A 21137-nucleotide genomic window follows, 5' to 3' on the forward strand; every position below is an offset into this window, starting at 1 on the left:
CAGGAAAATATAGAGATAGAAAAATTGATGGCTGCTTAGGTCTGGGAGATGGGAAATGGGTTGTGATAGCTAAAGGGTACAGGGTTTCTTTTCTGAGGCGATGAAAATGGTCTAAAATTGAGTGTGGTGGTGGTTTCATATACCTGTGAATACACTAAAAACCCCTGAATTAATTATACACTTTAAATGGGTGAATGGTATATTATGTGAATTACATCTCAATAAAGCTGTTAAAAAATACTGATTTTAGAACATTAGACCAAACCAGATGAAATATTAATAGGAAAGGTGATGCCAAATGTATCACGTTGCAACTATATTTACTAATTTAACTACTAGTTCCAAAATATATGTACATAACAGACAAAAATGAAATAACCCAAACTGTCACCTTAGGTGATACTCTTCCATTTTTTTTTAACTTCCTCTACTTTACAATGCCATGTTATCACAGCAATACTGTAGATGAAGTACAAAACCTATAATAATCTACTATTGGAGTTCCCGTTGTGGCGCAGTGGTTAACGAATCCGACTAGGAACCATGAGGTTGCGGTTTCGGTCCCTGCCCTTGCTCAGTGGGTTAACCATCCGGCGTTGCCATGAGCTGTGGTGTAGGTTGCAGACGCGGCTCGGATCCCGCGTTGCTGTGGCTCTGGCGTAGGCCGGTGGCTACAGCTCCGATTCGACCCCTAGCCTGGGAACCTCCATATGCCGTGGGAGCGGCCCAAGAAATAGCAACAATAACAACAACAACAACAAAAAGACAAAAGACAAAAAAAAAAAAAAAAAAAAAAAAAAAAAAAAACCTATAATAATCTATTATAAATTCATGGAAATACACCCAAGTAGAGGACCTGGGACCACATTCCTTAGACTCCTAAAGGCTTCTGTCCTAAGGAATTTGGGCTCCAATAAAAGAACCCAGGAAAGAGACAGTAATAACCAGATGGAAAGGCCAAATCATATTATCAAAGTTACGATGACAACCCTGCTCTGCACAACTCCAGCGCCACCCCAGCCACAGCCCAATTTTAAATTATTTCTCCATAGATTGAAATGCAAAGAGAATCTCTGATTCTATTTGAGTCAGTGAAGAGTTATGAAAGATACCTACCCCTGGGAAATCATGTAAAAACCTGGAAAGATCACACACCACCGAATTTTAAAATAAAAATAGTAAACGTATTGGCTACATTAAATCCTGTCAGGGAACAGAACCCTGGAGTTCAGAACCTGGAACCATAACTCTCATAAGACTGCACCTCACCCTGCGTAAAATTGAGGCTTCCAAATCCGTCTATTGTGCCAGCTGCAAAACTGTAGCCCAAGGCTGGTTTACACGTTTTTCCCTAAAGGAAAAAAAAAATTTTTAAACAAAAATAAAAAAGAAACAGAAGTTGAATTTCAAGTATATAATAAGATCAGCCCAGAGCTTTACCCTTGTGGCATAATCAGTGTGACAAAGTGACACTTACTGTATGTGTGGAATTGAGCCAGACAGTGACGTCCGTCATATTCACCCACTGATGAGCAGAAGCCAATGGCCCAGTTACCTCCTGGGAGGCAGAGGCATACAGTTCCTAGAAAACCCACACAGGCTTAGCATTAAAAGCAAAAAAAAAAAAAAAAAAAAAAACCTAAAATGAATACTATCAACTGTCACCATGAACTAGTTTGGAAAAGCATCTCTCAGCCAAGTTTTGTTTTTTTGCTGGTTGATTAAAAAGAACATATAGATCTCACTTCCAAATGCCCAAGTGCTTCCCAGAAACTTAAAGACCCTGTGACTGTTGACCTGAGTCTATTTTCCACAAATATAAAATCCCAGTCTTGCAGGCTATGTCATGAAAGACTCCAATCTCACTTGAAACTACTCAAGAAAATTTAAGGTTAGAAGTACGTGGGCCAAATTATCTTCTTTGTCAGAACAAGAGTGTATGGTTAGGGAGGCCGCTGGAGTTTTCCCTCTCACAGTCCTTGAGTCCTCTGGCAGGCTGGTGCCCAAGGAGGGGTTGAAAGTCTTCAGGCCCCACTTCATAGACATCAGCTCCCGAACCGTTCACAATCTGATGTTTTTTTTTTTTTCTCCCCCAATATGGTCAATGGATGCTTTTTTTAATTGTATGAAAAATGAGTTAAAAGAGATTTAGAAATGTTTGTTTGTATTGATCCACATTACACAATAGAGGCAGACCCGGTTTCATCACAAGGGCCTTTTCCTGATCCCTCATTCATTCCCACTCTTCCTGCCTCATGGCAATTCTCAAGATAAGTTGTCAGTAACACCAGCTGCAGCTGCCTCCTCTGCTGAAGAGGGAACGTGTGCCTTGTCGAGAGGAGATTCCAGGATGTGGGACAAATCTCTATGGCTCCTAGGCCCAGAGCAGTAACAAAATTTCTGACACCAAATTGTGTCACGGGTGCACACCCTGAATAGAGTCTGTTAATTTAGAACAATCCACTGACGATACCACAGTAATTAAAAAGAAACTGCAGCAATTAGGCTGGCTGGTATCTGATGTTTTTAAAGGTGTTTTGTTCTCCTTTAATTGCTCCTGAAACATTTTAGAACCCTAGAGACAAAATATTTACTTAAACACACACACACACAAGGGCATGTGCACAAAAGTATTCATAAGCTATAAAAAGGAAAAGGCTTAACTATCTTTTTCAGAGCTGGCTCAAGCTCAAAGCCACCCTTTGTCTTTTCTATCAGAAATGTCTCCATAGGAGCTGATATAAAATATGTAAGCAAACTGGAACAGAAAATTTAGGAGAGGAAGGAGTAACTCATAGTAAGCTCCCTGGAGATGAGATTCTCTTTTCATCAAAAAATCTTTTTTTAAAAAATGTAAGATGGATGATCTTTGCCATATCAAAAAAGACCAAGGACCAATCTGAATCCAAATTGCAAGAGCCAGGAGCTGTGCCCTCAGCTTTACTTTAACTGTCACGAAGAAAAAGTTAAGAAATGGTCAGAGAATTGGGTCAGTCTGGTCATAGACAATACTACATTAATTGAACACTTTACAATCTATCATCCCACCATCTAAAGCAAACATTCTGGCTGAAAGAGAATGTTTTCCTGATTACTTGATTTTGGGGGGTTTTTTGGTCTTTTTGGGGCCACACTCACAGCACATGGAGGTTCCCACGCTAGGGGTCAAATTGGAACTGTAGCTGCTGGCCTACACCACAGCCACAGCAATGTGGGATCCAAGCCACATCTGTCACTTACACCACAGCTCACAGCAACGCAGGATCCCCAACCCACTGAGCAAGGCCAGGGATTGAACCCGCATCCTCATGGATACTAGTCAGGTCTGTTAACCACTGAGCCACGATGGGAACTCCTGATTACTTGTTTTTAAATGTACTTCCTGGGCGTTCCCATTTGGCTCAGCAGAAATAAGCCCAACTAGTATCCATGAAGATTCAGGTTCAGTCCCTGGCCTCCCTCAGTGGGTTAAGGATCCAGGGTTGCCTTGAGCCATGGTGTAGGTCTCAGATGCGGCTCAGATCCCGCCTTGCAGTGATGTGGCCAACAGCTGTAGCTCTGATTTGACCCCTAGCCTGGGAACTTCCATATGCCACAATTGTGGCCCTAAAAAGCAAAAATAATAACAATAATAATAAATGTACTTCATATAAGAAGTCAGAGGCAAGCAGTCAGAGAGAGGTTCCTGTGTGGTCTGCAAAAGCAACCTTCCTAGTTGACAAAAAACAGCGTTCAGTCTTCCAGACTCCTTGGTGCTACTTGAGCTCTTGCTGTCTTCCTTATAATTATCTACTTCCTAATGAACAATGTCAGTGGATTTTAAAGAAAAATTTTGAAAGAAGATGAAAAAAAGCTGGCCTACAGCTTACCTTTGCTTTCTCATATATTATTCGTCCTATGATCTGAGTGCTGTTAAACATATCCTGTCCAGGTCCCATAGCAATGCACATGCTAGGCTGGAACAAAATGACACAAGATGTGTTCTCAGTGAAATAAGCAATTATTTCAAGATGGAAAATGACAAGTGAATCTACACAACTCGATTTTTTGAAAGCCACATTCTAGCCTTTCTTTTTAGATGTTCTCTCAACTTACAGATTACAAAAAACAAAAACATTCATGGAATTAAAGCAGTGAATGTCACTAGAAATCATCTCTTCCAGAAACTTATTTTTAAAAATAAGGAAACCAAACCTCAGGTGGATTAGATGAAAGAGATAATTCTCACACACACACACAGGTAAATGGCCATTCAACATTAAAATATGCTCCATCTCATGAATAATTAAAATGTTAAGTTTAAACAGCAAAGAGAGAATTCTTTGCATTGACAGAAATTGAAAGATTAAAGGAGAAAAAAAGACTTTGGAGTTCTCATCATGGCTCAGTGGGTTAAGAACCTGACACAGTGCCCATGAGGATACAGGTTTAATCTGTGGCCTCGCACTGTGGGTTAAGGATCCAGCATTGCTATGAGCTGTGGTGTAGATAGCAGATTCGGATCTGGCATTACTGTGGCTATGGTATAGGCCTGGCAGCTGCAACTCCAATTCAACCCCTAGCCTGGAAACTTCTATATGACGCAAGTGTGACCCTAAAAAGAAAAAAAAAAAAAAGGTGTGAGAGCAATAACTTGGGAGAAAAGGAGAGAAGTAAACGGGGACTTTTGTTTTCTATACTTTTCATGTGGTTTGAGTTTTTACAGCAACATTTTTTTTTTGTTTGCAATTTATATGAAAGGAAAAAGAATTTCGATTTTATAATCTTAGAAAAAGCTATTGACTTTATAACCAGTGAAGAAATGTCTCAGGCAGACAGTTTGGGGTACTAAATTGTGACTTCAGAAATGGCAGGGCAAAACGTGTCAGGCTGTCCATGTTTGGGGAAGAGTATTTAACCTCTGACGTATTAGAATTGCCTTACCATTCAAAAAAAGAAACGTAATGAAATGGTAAACTATAATTTTACCTATTCAAAATTTAGGAGGGCTTTTGAGAAAAGAAATGCTGGTTGTAAGTAGGCCAGAGTATACTTGAGGGGAACATAATTATAAATTAATTCTGAATAGTTAAACAAAAAACATACATGAGATGCAAAAACAAAGATTTCATGTCATAATTACCTACCCCGCCAATGGGACATGTGCTATTGGCATTATCACAAGACTCTCCCGTGTTGATGCAACTTGGGCCAAGAGTATTGGGGGATACATCTCCCAGGTTTGATGAAGCAAAAGCTGCTACATATGGTCCCTGCCAAAAGAAAAAAACAATTGCCTTTTATTCTTTCTTATTTCCCATAAGGGGTCCATTAAAAATGCAAAATATTAATCCACTCTGGTGAAACATTCAAAATCATGTGTGCACAATAAAAGGAGGATGTGCAATATCAGAGAAATTTTTTATTTTTGAGAAAGCTCCCATTGCAGTCAGCATACATATTATTGCTCATGATATTCCAATTATCCATAAAGTTGTTTCAAGTAGGAGAGTTTCACATTTGTGTCTTAGACAGAAACACTTTGACAAAAAAGACAATGGACAACAGGTTATAAAATGCTGACCTATCAATCGAGTGTCTTTGTTGAACCAGGAGCTCAGAGATCCATTTTCCCTCTAAAAATAAATATCCTAGTTACTGTTGTGGCTCAGTGGTAATGAACCCAACTAGTATGCATGAGGCCGAGGGTTCGATCCTGGCCTCTCTCAGTGAGTTGCAGATCCGGCGTTGCCATGAGCTGTGGTGTAGGTCACAGATGCTTGGATCCCGAGTTGCTATGTCTGTAGTGTAGGCTGGCAGATGTAGCTCTGATTCAACCCTTAGCCTGGGAACTTCCATTGCTGTGGTGTGGCCCTAAAAACACTAAATAAATAAAAAAATAAATATCCTATTGGCTGAAAAGGTAAAGAGCAAATCTGGATTTTCTGTTGCAAAACTAAACCTTGATACGGTATCACCATCCAGCCTTGCCCTCCCTGTATCTTTTCTCTATTTCTTCAACCTGAAATACCAACATAAAATTTTAGGGTAGGGTGAGACCTTAACCTCAACCCAACTGGTCTACCATTGCACCTTAAATGTCTTTCACTTTTCTTAGAGGAAGAGATAGGCAAGTATAGGAGATTGTGTGTCTTTTTTCATTCTAAAAATATAAAAGGAAACTCTTTTCCCTAAGAAATAGGCTAAGGAGTTCCCATCGCGGAGCAGCAGAAACAAATCCAACTAAGACCCATGAAGTTGCAGGTTTGATACCTGGCCTCACTCAGTGGGTTAAGGATCTGGTGTTGCTGTGAGCTGTGGTATATGGAGCAGATGCAGCTCGGATCCTGCATTGCTGTGGCTGTGGCGTAGCTCCAATTTGATCCCTAGCCTGGGAACTTCCATATGCCGTGGGTTCGGCCTTAAAAAGGAAAAAAATTTTTAAATAAAAATAAATTAAAAAATAGGCTAAAATGAAAAAAAGAGAGATTTGTCAACAAGGTAGCTACAAATCAGACCAAATGTTCCTGGGGCTAATATCTAATGGGACACTTATTTAAGACAAGGGCCTGACGTCATCCCATCACATATTCTGCATTTGAAGCTTGGATGCTGGGGTCAAGCAGAGCAGGGTCCTTCCTTGCCATTTATCTGTCTGTGGTCAGTAATTTATGCAGAGCTGGCAAGCATTCTAGAGTACATAGGCTGGGTTTCCAGGCCTCCAACACTGATCCCAGCACTCAAAGTTATAAAAACATGTCAAATAGATTAGGGTTGTCTCTGACTTCAGCCATATTTCAAGAAAGCCCTTGAAAGGAAATTAAGAGGGAAGTCTGGACCAGAGGAAAGGACACATCCCCTTGTCCTCATTCAGGTTTTTAACATCATTAAGAAGGTGCTTAATACTTTTACAGCTCTGAAAATGAAAGTAAGCATCAACACAAGTTTATCATATTCCCAAGTTGATCAAAAGCTACACAGACTGCAAAAATTTTGAATTTGCCCTTCCACATGCAACTAATTGTAATTTTATGAAGTCATCAATACAAATAGACTATTTGAAAGTTATTAGTCATTTTGAATTTTTCTTTCCCAATCAGGAAGATTGAAGACTTCTTTCCATCCAAGCAAATCAGTATGTGACAGCCATAATGACACTTCAATGACGATCTGAATCAGCTATTCCAAACATTGCATGAATGATGATACTCAGTGAATTAAGATGATGCTCTCAATGACATAAAGTCTCACCTGTCCAGGTAGATATCCTTTGTTCTTCTCTTGCTCAAAAAGGTAAGATGCATAGCCCATATTGTCGCTATTTACAAGATGATTGCTGTTGTTCATGCTGACTGGGTGGATAGCAAACCAGCTATAAAAGAACAAGAAGCCCTAAGTTCTTGTTGAAGAGAACTGGATTAACTGAGGCCAAAATGATGACTAGAACTTGAATTTTCGCCATAGGGAGAAAAAAAATTCTTTTGATGATAGGCACTCCACATTTAGGTTCTTTCATTGTTAAAGAACTTAAATTATTAATAATATACTCAAGAAGTCTGAACACTGACTTTAAAACATTATTTTATGAATATTTCATCATTGTTATCTTCATCATAAACTTTTAACAAGAGCCAATACTGGTCAGTTACCAGATGATATACCTAAAGAACTGAATCAACATAGACTTTGTCCCTCAAGACAGATACACACATAACAATTATTCAAGTCAATACTACCCAACTCAATAGACATTTATGGAGAGTCTGCTCTGTGCCAACCACTGCATAAACTGCAGTCTACTCTAGAATCTTGCAGAAGACAACAGAGTAAAGAAAAAGCTTTATTACAATGTGACAAATGCTATAAATAAATAGGCATAAAATGTTTGGGACCACAGATGACCAGCAATTACTTCCTAAAGGGATTCCAGGGAGAAAGAACACCAAAGTAAATGCACAAGGGTGTGAAAAAGGATGCTATGCTATGCATAATCCATATGCACAGTAATACCTTGTTTAAGTATAGAGCTATAGGGTTTATAAGTTAATTTCACATCTGTTACTTTATTTGAACTTCACAACATCCTGGAGAGATAGGCTGTTATTACCAGTATTCTGCTTGTGACACCTTGTACAGCGGTCTTCCACACAGCTGAAAAAAAGTGTTTACACGACTGAAAGCTGTAAAGCAAATTAGCATGAATATGCAAGAAAAGAGAAATGCCAATTAATCAAATGTCAAGCTAAATTTAGAATGTAATCTTACATTGATTTTTCTTTACTAAAGCTTTTTAAACATTTCTACCAAAGTACCATGGTACACAAAACTGACCATTGACTAGAGCTGCTTAGGAGCTTCAAATCATCATTTAAGGTTCAGTTCTCATTGGCCAACAGATGTATATGTAGATCAGAGGTGGCTAGCACCCTATCTATGGGGCTGGGTAGGCAATATAGGAGTTTGGCTGATATAATAGGGACCATGAACTGTGGAAAACCAGAGGCAAGTGCATTTCCTAAGGACCACAGTCTCTACTGGGCTGCAGCCAAATGCTGCCTGATGGGAGGATAAGCCAGTGTTGCCAGATCTTTCAAAAAATCCATGGTTTGGTGAAATATTTATTGATTTAAAAATTCTTAAAGAACTCAGTGGCCTAGAAATAAAGGAGAAGAACTGTTACTTGGTAAGACACTTAAGACACATAGACAGCAAATGTAGTTTGTGGACTATTTGGACTCTGATTCAAACAAAACAACTGATACAATCAGGGAAAACTGAACCAAGACTGGGTTTAAGATTATATTAAGAAATTATTTTTACTCAGTATGAGAGTCTCTAGTTCCATCCATGTTGCTGCAAATGGCGTTATTTTGTTCTTTTTGATGGTTGAGTAGTATTCCATTGCGTATATATACCACTTCTTCCTAATCCAATCATCTGTTGATGAACATTTGGGTTACTTCCATGTCTTGGCTATTGTGAATAGTGCTGCAATGAACATGTGGGTTCATGTGTCTTTTTCAAGGAAAGTTTTGTCTGGATATATGCTTAAGAGTGGGTTGCTGAAATGATGTCTGGTCATTTATGATGGAGCATGATAATGTGAGAAAAAAGAATGTATACATGTATATATAACTGGGTCACCGTGCTGTACAGTAGAAAATTGACAGAACACTGTAAACCAGCTATAATGGAAAAAAATAAAAATCATTTTATAAAAAAAGAAATTATTTTTAATATTTTCATTGATAATGGATTGTAGTTATATTTGAGTTTTCATCTCTGATACACACTGAAATATTTATGAGTAAAATGATATCTCGTATTTGCTTTTAAATACTCTAGCAAAACAATTCTCAACAAAAGTTTAGCCAAGCGAATCCAACAACATATAAAAAAGATCATACACCACAACCAGATGGGATTCATCCCAGGTGCCCAAAGATGGTTCAACATATGCAAATCAATCAATGTCATACACCACATTAACAAAAGAAAAGTCAAAAACCACATGATCATCTCAATAGATGCAGAAAAGCATCTGACAAAGTCCAACATCCATTCATGATTAAAAACTCTTACCAAAGTGGGTATAGAGGGAACATACCTTAACATAATCAAAGCCATTTATGACAAACCCACATCAAATATAATACTCATTGGAGAAAAGCTGAAAGCCTTCCCACTAAAATCTGGAACAAGACAAGAATGCCCACTCTCAACACTTTTATTCAACATAGTATTGGAAGTCCTAACTACAGAAATCAGACAAACAAAAGAAATAAAAGGCATCCATATAGGAAGAGAAGAGGTAAAACTGTCACTGTACGCAGATGACATGATACTATATACAGAAAAGCCTAAGGAGTCAACCTCAAAACTACTTGAACTGATCAACAAATTCAGCAAAGAAGCAGTATATAAGATTAACATTCAGAAATCAGTCACATTTCTGTATACTAACAATGAAATATTAGAAAAGGAATACAAAAATATAATACCTTTTTAAAATTGCACCCCAAAAAATCAAATACCTGGGAATATACCTGACCAAGGTGGTAAAAGACATATGCTGAGAACTATAAAACATTAATCAAGGAAATTAAAGAAGATGTAAAGAAATGGAAAGATATTCCATGCTTCTGGGTTGGAAAAATTAATACTGTAAAAATGGCCATACCACCCAAAGCAATCTATAGATACAATGCAATCCCTATCAAATTACCCATGATATTTTTTTACAGAACTAGAACAATCCAAAAATTTATATGGAACCACGAAAGACCCAGAATTATCAAAGCAATTCTGAGGCACAAAAACCAAGCAGGAGCCATAACTCCCCCAGACTTCAGGCAATATTACAAAGCCACAGTCATCAAGACAGTGTGATACTGGTACCAAAACAAACATACTGACCAATGGAACAGAATAGAAAACCCAGAAATAAACCCAGACACCTAGGCCAATTAATCTTTGACAAAGGAAGCAAGAACATAAAATGGGAAAAACTCTTTTCAGCAAGTACTTCTGGGAAACCTGGACAGCTGCATGTAAATCCATGAAACTGGAACACACCCTCACACCATCCATGAAAATAAACTCAAAATGGTTTAAACATAAGACAAAACACCATCAAACTCCTGGAAGAGAACATAGGCAAAACATTCTCTGAGATCAACCCTAGGAATATTTTCTCAGGTCAGTCTCCCAAAGCAATAGAAATAAGAACAAAAATAAACCAATGGGACCTAATCAAACTGAAAGCTTTTGCACAGCAAAGGAAACCCAAAAGAAAACAAAAAGACAACTTACAGAATGGGAGAAAATAGTTTCAAATGATGCAACTGACAAGGGCTTAATCTCTAAAATATACAAACAACTTATACAACTCAACAGCAAAAAAGCCAACGACCCAACTGAAAAATGGGCAAAAGATCTGAATAGACATTTTTCCAAAGAAGATATACAGATGGCCAATAAGCACACGAAACAATGCTAAACATCACTGATTATTAGAGAAATGCAAATCAAAACAACCATGAGATACCACCTCACACCAGTCAGAATGGCCATCATTAAGAAGTCCACGAATAGCAAATGCTGGAGGGGGTGTGGAGAAAAGGGAACCCTCCTGCACTGTTGGTGGGAATGTAAGCTGGTACAACCACTATGGAAAACAGGATGGAGGTATCTTAGAAATCTATACATAGAACTACCATATGACCCAGGAATCCCACTCTTGGGCACCTATCTGGATAAAACTTTCCTTAAAAAAGACACATGCACCTGCATGTTCATTGCAGCACTATTTACAATAGCCAAGACATGGAAACAACCCAAATGTCCATTGACAGATGATTGGATTAGGAAGAAGTGGTATACATTAACAATGGAATACTACTCAGCCATCAAAAAGAACAAAGTAATGCCATTTGCAGCAACATGGATGAAACTAGAGACTCTCATACTGAGTGAAGTCAGAAAGAGAAAGACAAATACCGTATGAGATCACTTATATCTGCAATCTAATATACAGCACAAATGAACCTTTCCACAGAGAAGAAATCATGGATTTGGAGAATAGACTTATGGTTGCCAAAGGGGAAGAGGAGACAGTGGGATGGATGGGGAGCTTGGGGTTAACAGATACACACTATTGCCTTTGGAATGGATTAGCAATGAGATCCTGCTGTGTAGCATTGGGAACTATGTCTAGTCACTTATGATGGAGCATGATAATGTGAGAAAAAAGAATGTATACATGTATGTTTAACTGGGTCACCATGCTATACAGTAGAAAAAATAATAATAATGTATTGGGGAAATAAATAAATACTCTAGCAAAACAAACAAAAGAGAGAGAAGGGATGAAACAAAGTGTCAGAGGATTACTAATTATTGAAGCTGGGTAATTGTTACGTGGAGACTCATTATACTAATCACTCTAAACTGGTATATATATTTAAATTTTTCCATAATAGAGCATTAGAACTATTGCACTATTCCAGTGCAATCGTGGACAATGGGATGCATTATCATGCATTTTGAATTTTTTCTTCCAGTTTTTTTTTGAGGTATAAATGACATACAATGTTCTATAAGTTTAAGGTATACAGCATAATGATTTGACCTACATACATCATGAAATGATTATCACAATAAGTCTAGTGAACATCCATTATCTCATATAGTTAAAAAAATTCAAGAAGTAGAAAAATATTTTTGATAAGGACTCTTGGAATTTACTCTCTTAACAACTTACACATATAAGACAGAGAAGTGTTAATTATATTTATCATGTTGTATATTATGATTTAGTACTTATTTTATAACTAGGAGTTTGTAGTACTTTTTGATTGCCTTCATCCATTTCAAATTTTTTAAACAGTATTAGGACAAATCACCAGCCTATAGGCTGCACTCAGTCACCAAGATGTGTACTTGCCATTGGGAAAGGTACAGAAGTTTGGGCTGAAGGTAGTTCTAAGACCATCCCCTAGAATTTACTTGCAAGTTTTCTATGTTTTTAAAAACCCTTAATTAGTTTTTTGTGGGTTGTCTCTCCTAAAACTCAAGTGCCAAGGGACACTAGATGGCTAGTATTTTCCAGTTAGTTGAAGTCTGCTTTTTTGTAGTATTTTTCTCCATTTAGTTTGGAAGGAAAATGGGCTGGTGACCATGATACTTCCAAGACATTCCAACCAAGATTTCTAACATGTTCACACTGAGGTCAGCTAGATTCAACCAGACTGCAAACTCTCTAGTGCAATCAAAGGAAACCTATAGAACAATTCTATCAATGTTGGACTGTCATTTAGCACTTAATGGAATGAATTATTTTATAGATAGGATCTCATTTTATTCTCCCAAGAACCTTCAAGTCAGATGTTTTCTTTATCCTCATTTCAAACCAAGGAAACAAAGTCTGAGTGATGAAGTAACCCTGTCAAGGTCATAGAGATTTCTTTAAGAGGAATTCAAGTTTGTCACAACACAAAGCCCATGTTTTTGTCTGCTGTGAGATGTTGGCTCTGTCCCTTCTGTTCAATCATTTGCTCATTCAGTCTGTATTTAGTTAGTTTTGATTTTGTGCCTGACACTGGGGACCTAGAGATGAATGAAGTATCATCTCACACTTGAAAAATGCTTCACAGATTATGTGACTTTGAACTGGGTCTTAAAAGATGAGTAGAAACTTGGACAAGGGGATGACTAGAGAAAAGTCATTTCTAGCAAAGATATGGAGATGAGGAGTACAGTGTGTTCAAAGAATGGATAGTGAAGGTGGCTAGAGCAGAATGGAAGAGGGAAAAGAGAAATGATGGTTGGTCCATTCACTCAGTTAACATGAATTCATTAGTATCCAAGTGTGTACACAAAGAGAAATCAGGTGTGTCCTCCACCATAGAACCACCATCATATCTGGAGAGAAAGAAAATGCCAAGTATTTTGGTCTACTAGTTAAGACTACAGACTTGAATTCTCATTTATTTTATTTATTTTCATTTATTTTAGGCCTCTGAAAATTAATTGAACTTTTTCTCTACAAAACTGAAAAAAATAAGTGTTCAAAAAAGTTATTTGCATTTCAGAATAAAGAGATGCTGTATTTTTCCTCCTCTGCCCTTTAAAATATATGCTATAAAAATATCAGGCTTGTCACAGCAACCAAAGTACTTTGGTAAGAGATGAATATTTATGAAGAGATGCAAAAAGGTGGTCATTTTAATTTAAGAAAGCTCTACTTACGATTTATTTTATTTGGTAAAAAAAAATAGTCATCAAAGCAAAGTTCAAAAGAGAAGAAGAAAGGTTTAGGTTGTTTCAAAAGTCAGAATATAGACATAAAAGGATAATTATGTCCTTGATAATAAACATTTTAAAATAATGATCATGTCACAGCTAGAGCAAGGCTCTATTTGAGTCAGCGTGATGCAATCAAGATACTGTGGAAAGTCAGGAGATTTGAGACCTTATCTTCAGGTGTAGTGAAGTTAGTTAAAATTTCTGAATCTCTGTCACCTAAGACGGAAAAGTCATAGATTTCAATTATGCTTCGTGAATCAGTAAACAGCAAATTAATACAGAAAAATCAGTCTCTCCTCCTGTGTAACTGAGGCATTTTCTAATGTCCCTTTCAATTCAGACACTGTGCACTTCCAATTCTGAAACAGAAAAGCCAGATGCAGTATTGAGCTTCTTAAGTATGCTAAAATAGTAGCAACCCACCCCAGATTCTGTTCTCTTGGATCTGAGCTGCCATATTCCACATGGAGGCCATGCTCTGCAGAAAGGTGAGTAGCAAAGAGGTAAGTGGAGGCCGAAATCCAGGCCCTGCTCACCTCAGTCAGCCCAGGGGAGGGAACACCATTGGGTGTGGTTACCTCCAGCCTAAAAGTGCACCAAGAGGGGAAGAGAATATTGTACCTCCATTCAAAAGCAATGTTCATGAAGATGTGTAATTCCATGGGAGCTCTTTGGACAAATACAACATAGGATGCTGTAGCAGATTCAATGGTGTCCCCCCAAATTCATGTCCACCAGAACTTCAGAATGAGACTTTATTTGGAAACAGTCTTCAGAGTTGTAAACAAGGTTAAAATCAAATGAAAATATACTGGTTTATGATGGGTCTTAAACCCAGTGACTGGTGTCCTCATAACAAGAGGAAAAGGACAGAGAGACACCTGGACATAGAGATGTAGGTATCATGAAGATGGAGGCAGAGATTGAGTGATGTGTCTACAAGGCAAGAGCTGTTGGCAGCCACCAGAAGCTAAGAGAGAAGCATGGAGGAGATTGTCCCTCAGAAACTTCAGAAGGAACCACGCCTTCCAGCACCCTGATTTCAGACGCCTTGCCTCTGGACCTGTGAGAGAATATATTTCTGCTGCTTTAATCCAGTCAGTCTATAGAGACTTGTTGTGGACAAACTAATATAGAACCCAAATGTTTTAGTGGCTAAGAGTACTAGATCTAGAGTCAAATAAAAGTTCTTAACCTATTTGAAACTCCATGTTCATATCTGTAACATAATGCTAATAGTGGTGCCTAACTCACAGCATTTGACAAAGGGACAAATACATCCGATGTGCTTAGCATATAGACTGGTCTATGCTAAGAATGGAATAAAGCATCACTATGATGATGTTGGTGATGCTGATTCTGACACCGCTGCTGTTGATGTAATGATGATGATGATTGTAAGGGGAAAAGATACACAAAGTTCTGAGTGTATGTGGTAAGTATAATATTAAAATATATAATGTGTGTGCATGTGAATATTCAACATGTGTCTATTCAACCCATTTAATATGAGCTTTAAATAATTAGAGGAAACCCTTCCCTCTTGTGGCAGAGACTCAAGGGCTTAGCAAACACCAATATGTCTATTTCCTAAACCCACTGGCAGGGTGGAACATGTGAATAGCTCTGGCTAATAACACATGTGCAGAAGGACCACCCAATTTTTATTAGACTTTGCATGAGTTTGAAATACGCACATTAACGTCTTTATTGTGTTAAGCCACTGTAATATTATGACCTGTCTGTTGTGTTACCTGGCATTAACTCTAATTAACACACCTCTTTTTCACCTCCCTTACTGTCCTCCTGACCCCGCCCCACCTCAGACTATTTGGAGAAGGAAAGCAAAGTGTGTTTCATTGTGTAACATTGGGTTAGTAGGCCCAGAATTTTACCCTAAGGGGTCAAAAAGAATTTTTTTTTTTTATTTTTAGGGCCGCATCCAGGGCATATGGAAGTTCCCAGGCTAGTGGTCAAATTGGAGCTGCAGCTGTCAGCCTACACCACTGCCACAGCAACACAGGATCCGAACCATGTCTGACCTACACCCCAGCTCATGGCAATGCTGGATCCCAAACCCACTGAGCAAGGCCTGGGATTGAACCCACATCCTCATGGATACTAGTCAGGTTCGTAACCTGCTGTGCCACAATGGGAACTCCTGAAACTGGAATTTTAAATAAGCAGAAGCAATGACTACAGGCTAAACTGCTCACAGTAAAGGAAGGGAGTGAGCTATAGCCAGAGGAGCCCTACTGAAGTTATAGGTAAACTTAGTGGCCAGCATCCTGTAGAATCTTTCTGCCATCTCTACTCCAGAGAAGAGATGTACATTCTCAACTACTCCCTTCACTATCTTTAAAAACCCTAGATGAAAAAAACCCTCTCCAATAACCCCCCAATGTTATTGGAGAGATACCTAGTTTGGGAGGACTCCATTAAGTTATTGCAATCAAAATTCTTACATCCTAAATAGTATGATTAAGCAATCAACAAAGTAGAACAAGAAATGACCAATAAGCATTTTTTTTTAATTCAGCCTATCTAGGAACTGAAGAAATCAAAAGGAAAACAAAAATGATTTTGCTTTTTTGGGGTCTATTAGTTAGCAACATTTGTAAAGCATGGTAATACCAAGATTGTCAAGAGCATGGGAAATAACATTCCACTCGTGCATGGATAGAAGCAGTGTAAACCAGCAAAAGTTTTCCAGAGGATCACTTGGCAAATTATGAAAAAAAGCCTAAATAATAAATATTCCCCTTTGGCTCAACAATCCCACTTCTAGAATTTAACTTAGGGAAATCATTGGCACATATAAACAAGATATCCTCTGTTCACAAATGCTCATCACAGTATACTTTATGATAGAAAAAACTATAAACTGAATATCAAATGATTAGTGATAAGTTGGGTACATTATCATACACATACTGGGATACTATACCACAATTTAAAACAGTGATTTAATAATTCTAATGGCTCTGAAAGATATTTATAAAGTGTTCCCAAATGAAAAAAAGTTATACTTTTTTGTATACACCATACTGTTTATACAATAAAGTTTCACTTTTTGAAAATAAAAAGTCATATAAACATGATTAGGAAAAGGTCTAAAAGGCTATATAACAAGATACTAGCAGTTATTGAGTCCCAGCATTACCAGATCATTTGAAATTTCATTTTAGTTCACTGTTGATACGTAAACAAAAGGAAGAGGATTCTTTAAAGCCACTTTCATAACACCGACAGTGAATCTAATATGAATTATGGACTCTGGGTGATAATGACATGTCGACATAGGTTCATCGACTGTAAGAAACTCTGGTGGGAGAAGTTAATACTGAAGGAGACTAGGCATGTTTGGGGGCAGGGCTATATGGGAAATGTCTGTACTTTGTTTAATTCTGCTGTGAACCTAAAACTGCTCTAAAAAAAATCAAGTCTATTTATTTATTTTTTATTTATTTATTTATTTTTGTCTTTTTGCCATTTCTTGGGCCACTCCTGCGGCAAATGGAGGTTCCCAGGCTATGGGTCCAATCGGAGCTGTAGCCACCAGCCTACACCAGAGCCACAGCAACGCAGGATCCGAGCCGCGTCTGCAACCTACACCACAGGTCATGGCAATGCCGAATCGTTAACTCACTGAGCAAGGGCAGGGACCGAACCCGCAACGTCATGGTTCCTAGTCGGATTCGTTAACCACTGCGCATGATGGGAACTCCAAAAATCAAGTCTATTTAAAAACCAACTATCTCAGCCCTCGTGCTGTGACTTCTCCCATGTTTTATTCACCAAAGTGGTCTCAGAACTGGCCAAGTTTCAAGAAATCTCTACCTCTTGATGGCAACTAGTGAGGTCAATTTTGTATAGAATATTTGGGGTAAGAGCTTTTGTTGCCCCTTCTTTGGAAACTATAACCTTCTACTTAAAGATTGATTTAAATCTCTATCAATCCTAAAAAGCTCAGAGAAGAAGAAAAAGCACTGAAAAAGTGAGACAAATAGGACAAAGTGAAGGCATATACACAAGTCCAGCTATGTAATAATCATAATTCACAAAAACTCAAATCACTAAAAGTTGAAGATCATCAGAGTAAAAAAAAAGGCAAATAAATAAGGCAATGCAATCTTCATAATATACATCTTTAAATCATAAGGACAAACAAAAGTTAAAAGAAAAATATACATGGCAAATTCTAACCTGTGGAGAGCTGAGTTAGCAATAATACGAAAATATATAGATTTTGAGACAAAAAAATTATTATGACATATAAAGAGAATCATTACAAAAACAACAAAAAACACTTGAGAGTTTTCAGTATATGAAGATAATATTGTAAATATTTTTCAAGTACCCACAGTGTGTAAAAAAATTTCGAGTACCCACAGTATGTAAAACCAAGAGAGCATGTACCTTTAAAGAATGACCTTTTAATCAGGCTTATTTCTTATCATACATTCCCTGTAAGGAAATGGGCAGAAGACAATGTACCTGAATATTAACCATGAGTGACTTGATGAAGTAAGTCCAATGTCTTCTGCCAGTTCTACCAACTGGCTTTTACAGCTTTGGTTTCTAAACCTGGGACAATTTAAATGAATAAGCATGGTTTACCCTGTTATCAGTCAACTATCATCACCCTTGTCATCAGAAAGTCTTTAATAAGCCATTTCACTTTACCTGGGGATGGACAAGAAGCAGAATGAAAACTCGCTATACAACCAAAGCCTACACTTTGCTGGAAGGGAACAGCACAAATAAGCTTGATGGGAAAGCTAGAGCAGGAAGGCAGCTGCAAGCTTCACAACAGCAGAGACAGAATAGGAAAGAGAAATTCAGGAGGCAGAAATAGAAAGGAGGGGGAGCTTTGCAAGTCAGAGTTAAAGCTAATGGAGAAGGTATTTATAAAGACATGATGAGATGAGATGGAGAAAGGAGAAGAGGTCAAGGATGGTTGGTGAAGGGCAATCACTGAGGTTTCCACTTTGGCTCTCAGCATGAAGTTAAGTACACTGCAGGGAGAATGTAAAGGGTAGAATGAAGAGTCAGAGAGAGTAGACAGTTAGAAATTATAATTCAGGAAGTCACAGAGATGGTAGAGAAAATTCACACATACACACTACACTCACACACACCCCAAACTGAGTCCTGTAAGTAAATATCATTCAAATAAATTAGTTTAATTTCATAAATTGGGTTTTTCTAAGTGTATACATAAATTGTTCAAGTAGGTCAAAAAGAAAATCACTATCCCCATTTTTTTTAATGTGCCTTGAAAGGATAACCCCTTTCTGTAAGAATAAAAGTATTTGCAATGTACAAAACAGAAGGCAATAGAGAAATCACTAGAAAAGTTCTCAGACCTTCCTTACAGCTCCAATGACTAGAAGCCATGCCATACTGACTCCTAGAGGGCTAACCAGGTGAGGAAAAGAGGCGGGGGAGGGTCCATGACACTCCTGCATGGTCATAAAGGAAACTTGGCAGAAGCAAAGAGATGGGAGAAGAGAAAAGAAGTGAGACAGAGGCTGTCCTGTGCATCATCCTTGAGGAAATGAACCAATGTTCCCAGCAGACACCCCCGGAGCCGCCTGCACCAGAGCTACTGTGAGAGAAGGGGCTGTCCACCACTCAGCTGCCATTCTGATTATCTGCCCACCAATGTGACTTTCCTTTTGCTGCAGACATTTGAAATCTGTTTTGCTTTCTCCTTTCATAGTTTCTTCACGCACATGGTATCTGATTACAGCAGGATCTCCCAGGACTCCATGTCACCTTCTCCATTGGATGACAGACTCCTTCCAGAATCTCCCAAAGTGAATTTTGTGATTGCCACCCAGCTTATATTTTAAATCAGAATTCAGAACATCCCAAACATGTCCTCCACATCTGGAGAAAAATCATTTACTATTTATGCATACAGTTGTTTCAGGAAAAAATATTTTCCTTCCATAGATAGATCAAATGAGGCAAATGGTGGCCTCACAATTGTAGAGGACTCAACGGTTTATGGACTAATCTCACGCACATAATTCCATTTCATTCCTCAAATCACTACTCTTCCTAACCCTTTAAGAACCCTCAACTCCCAATCCCAGCTTCAATGATTTTCTGTTTCTCTTCATATAAAGACCAAACTCTTTAGAAGATGTCAATGATTTTCTGTTCCCCTAGATATAAAGACCAAAATCTTCATCATGATATTTAATCTCCACCTCTGACTTTCATCCTCAACACCCTGCCCCACTGTCCTCCAAACTCCAGCCACACAGACCTTCTATCAGCCTCTCAAATGGGCCAGAGGACTTCTGCACATGTTTTTGCATCTGCGTTAAATGTTCTTTTCCACCACCAATTTTGCCAGTTAACTCTTATCCTTGCTTTGGTTTTAGGTTCCATTGTTACTTCCTCAGGGAAGGAGGAAGTAACATTCTCCCTTCTCAGTCTCCCTGACCAGATCAAGTCCTTTAAGATAGCTCTACATACCTTCCTTTCTTACTACTTAACCCAATTATAATTACACACGCATGTTCATGACTATTTGATTATATTTTTTCTCTACCAGTATACTGAGCAACTGGTGGTACCTCCATTTCTTCTATAAGAGCAACAACTAGTACCTCAATTTTTTTCTCATCAGTGTATCTATATAGTGCTAACTCAGTTCATGACTCATATTTCACAATATTTAATAAATGAATGAATGCATAATAATCTCTATGTGGAAAGAAGTTACATCCACATTTGAGAAATGTGGAAACTCAGTGTCAAAGATTTTAAAGGATTTGCTCAAGGGACATAGATACAGGTATTTGATTCCTGACATTATGACCATTTACTGGAAATGCATCATTCCAAGGACTGGAAAGCACTGCATGGCACCCTAGTAGGTGCCTAGTGCAGATCTGCTGAATGAAGAAGCAAAAACAGGAGTTCCCGCCATGGCTCAGTGGTTGACAAATCCAACTAGGAACCATGAGGTTGTGGGTTTGATCCCTGGCCTTTCTCAGTGGGTTAAGGATCTGGCATTGCCGTGAGCTGTGGTGTAGGTCACAGACACGGCTGGGATCTGGTGTTGCGGTGGCTGTGGTGTAGGCCAGCAGCTGTAGCTCCAATTTGACCCCTAGCCTGGGAACTTCTATATGCCAAGAGCGTAGCCCTAGAAAAAAGGCAAAAAGACAAAAAAAAAAAAAAAAAAGGAAACAAAAACAAAAATGAAAGTAGCAAGGAATAAATTATGAACCTCAATATGGCAATGTGAAGAGAATAGTCTTGGCTGTGACATCAGGCAGGTCACATCACCTTTCTAGGCATCAGCAGAAGTTTCTACTAGATGATCTTCATGT

At 38.3% G+C, this 21137-nt stretch overlaps 1 protein-coding gene across 3 annotated transcripts in view; it reads right to left on the minus strand.

Annotated features, from left to right (window-relative positions):
- The window catches only part of ASAH2 (N-acylsphingosine amidohydrolase 2), a 123264-nt gene that overhangs the window by 40718 nt on the left and 61409 nt on the right, over positions 1-21137 (minus strand). For all 3 annotated transcript variants that reach the window (XM_021072693.1, XM_021072694.1, XM_005671250.3), the window contains 5 exons: positions 7231-7351; positions 5127-5252; positions 3870-3956; positions 1478-1582; positions 1270-1351 (listed from right to left, as the gene is read on the minus strand). In XM_021072693.1, the coding sequence (XP_020928352.1) occupies positions 1270-1351; positions 1478-1582; positions 3870-3956; positions 5127-5252; positions 7231-7351 (521 nt within the window). The remainder of the gene's footprint in view (positions 1-1269; positions 1352-1477; positions 1583-3869; positions 3957-5126; positions 5253-7230; positions 7352-21137) is intronic.

Source organism: Sus scrofa, chromosome 14 (assembly GCF_000003025.6).
Source record: "Sus scrofa isolate TJ Tabasco breed Duroc chromosome 14, Sscrofa11.1, whole genome shotgun sequence".
Classification (NCBI taxonomy): domain Eukaryota; kingdom Metazoa; phylum Chordata; class Mammalia; order Artiodactyla; family Suidae; genus Sus; species Sus scrofa.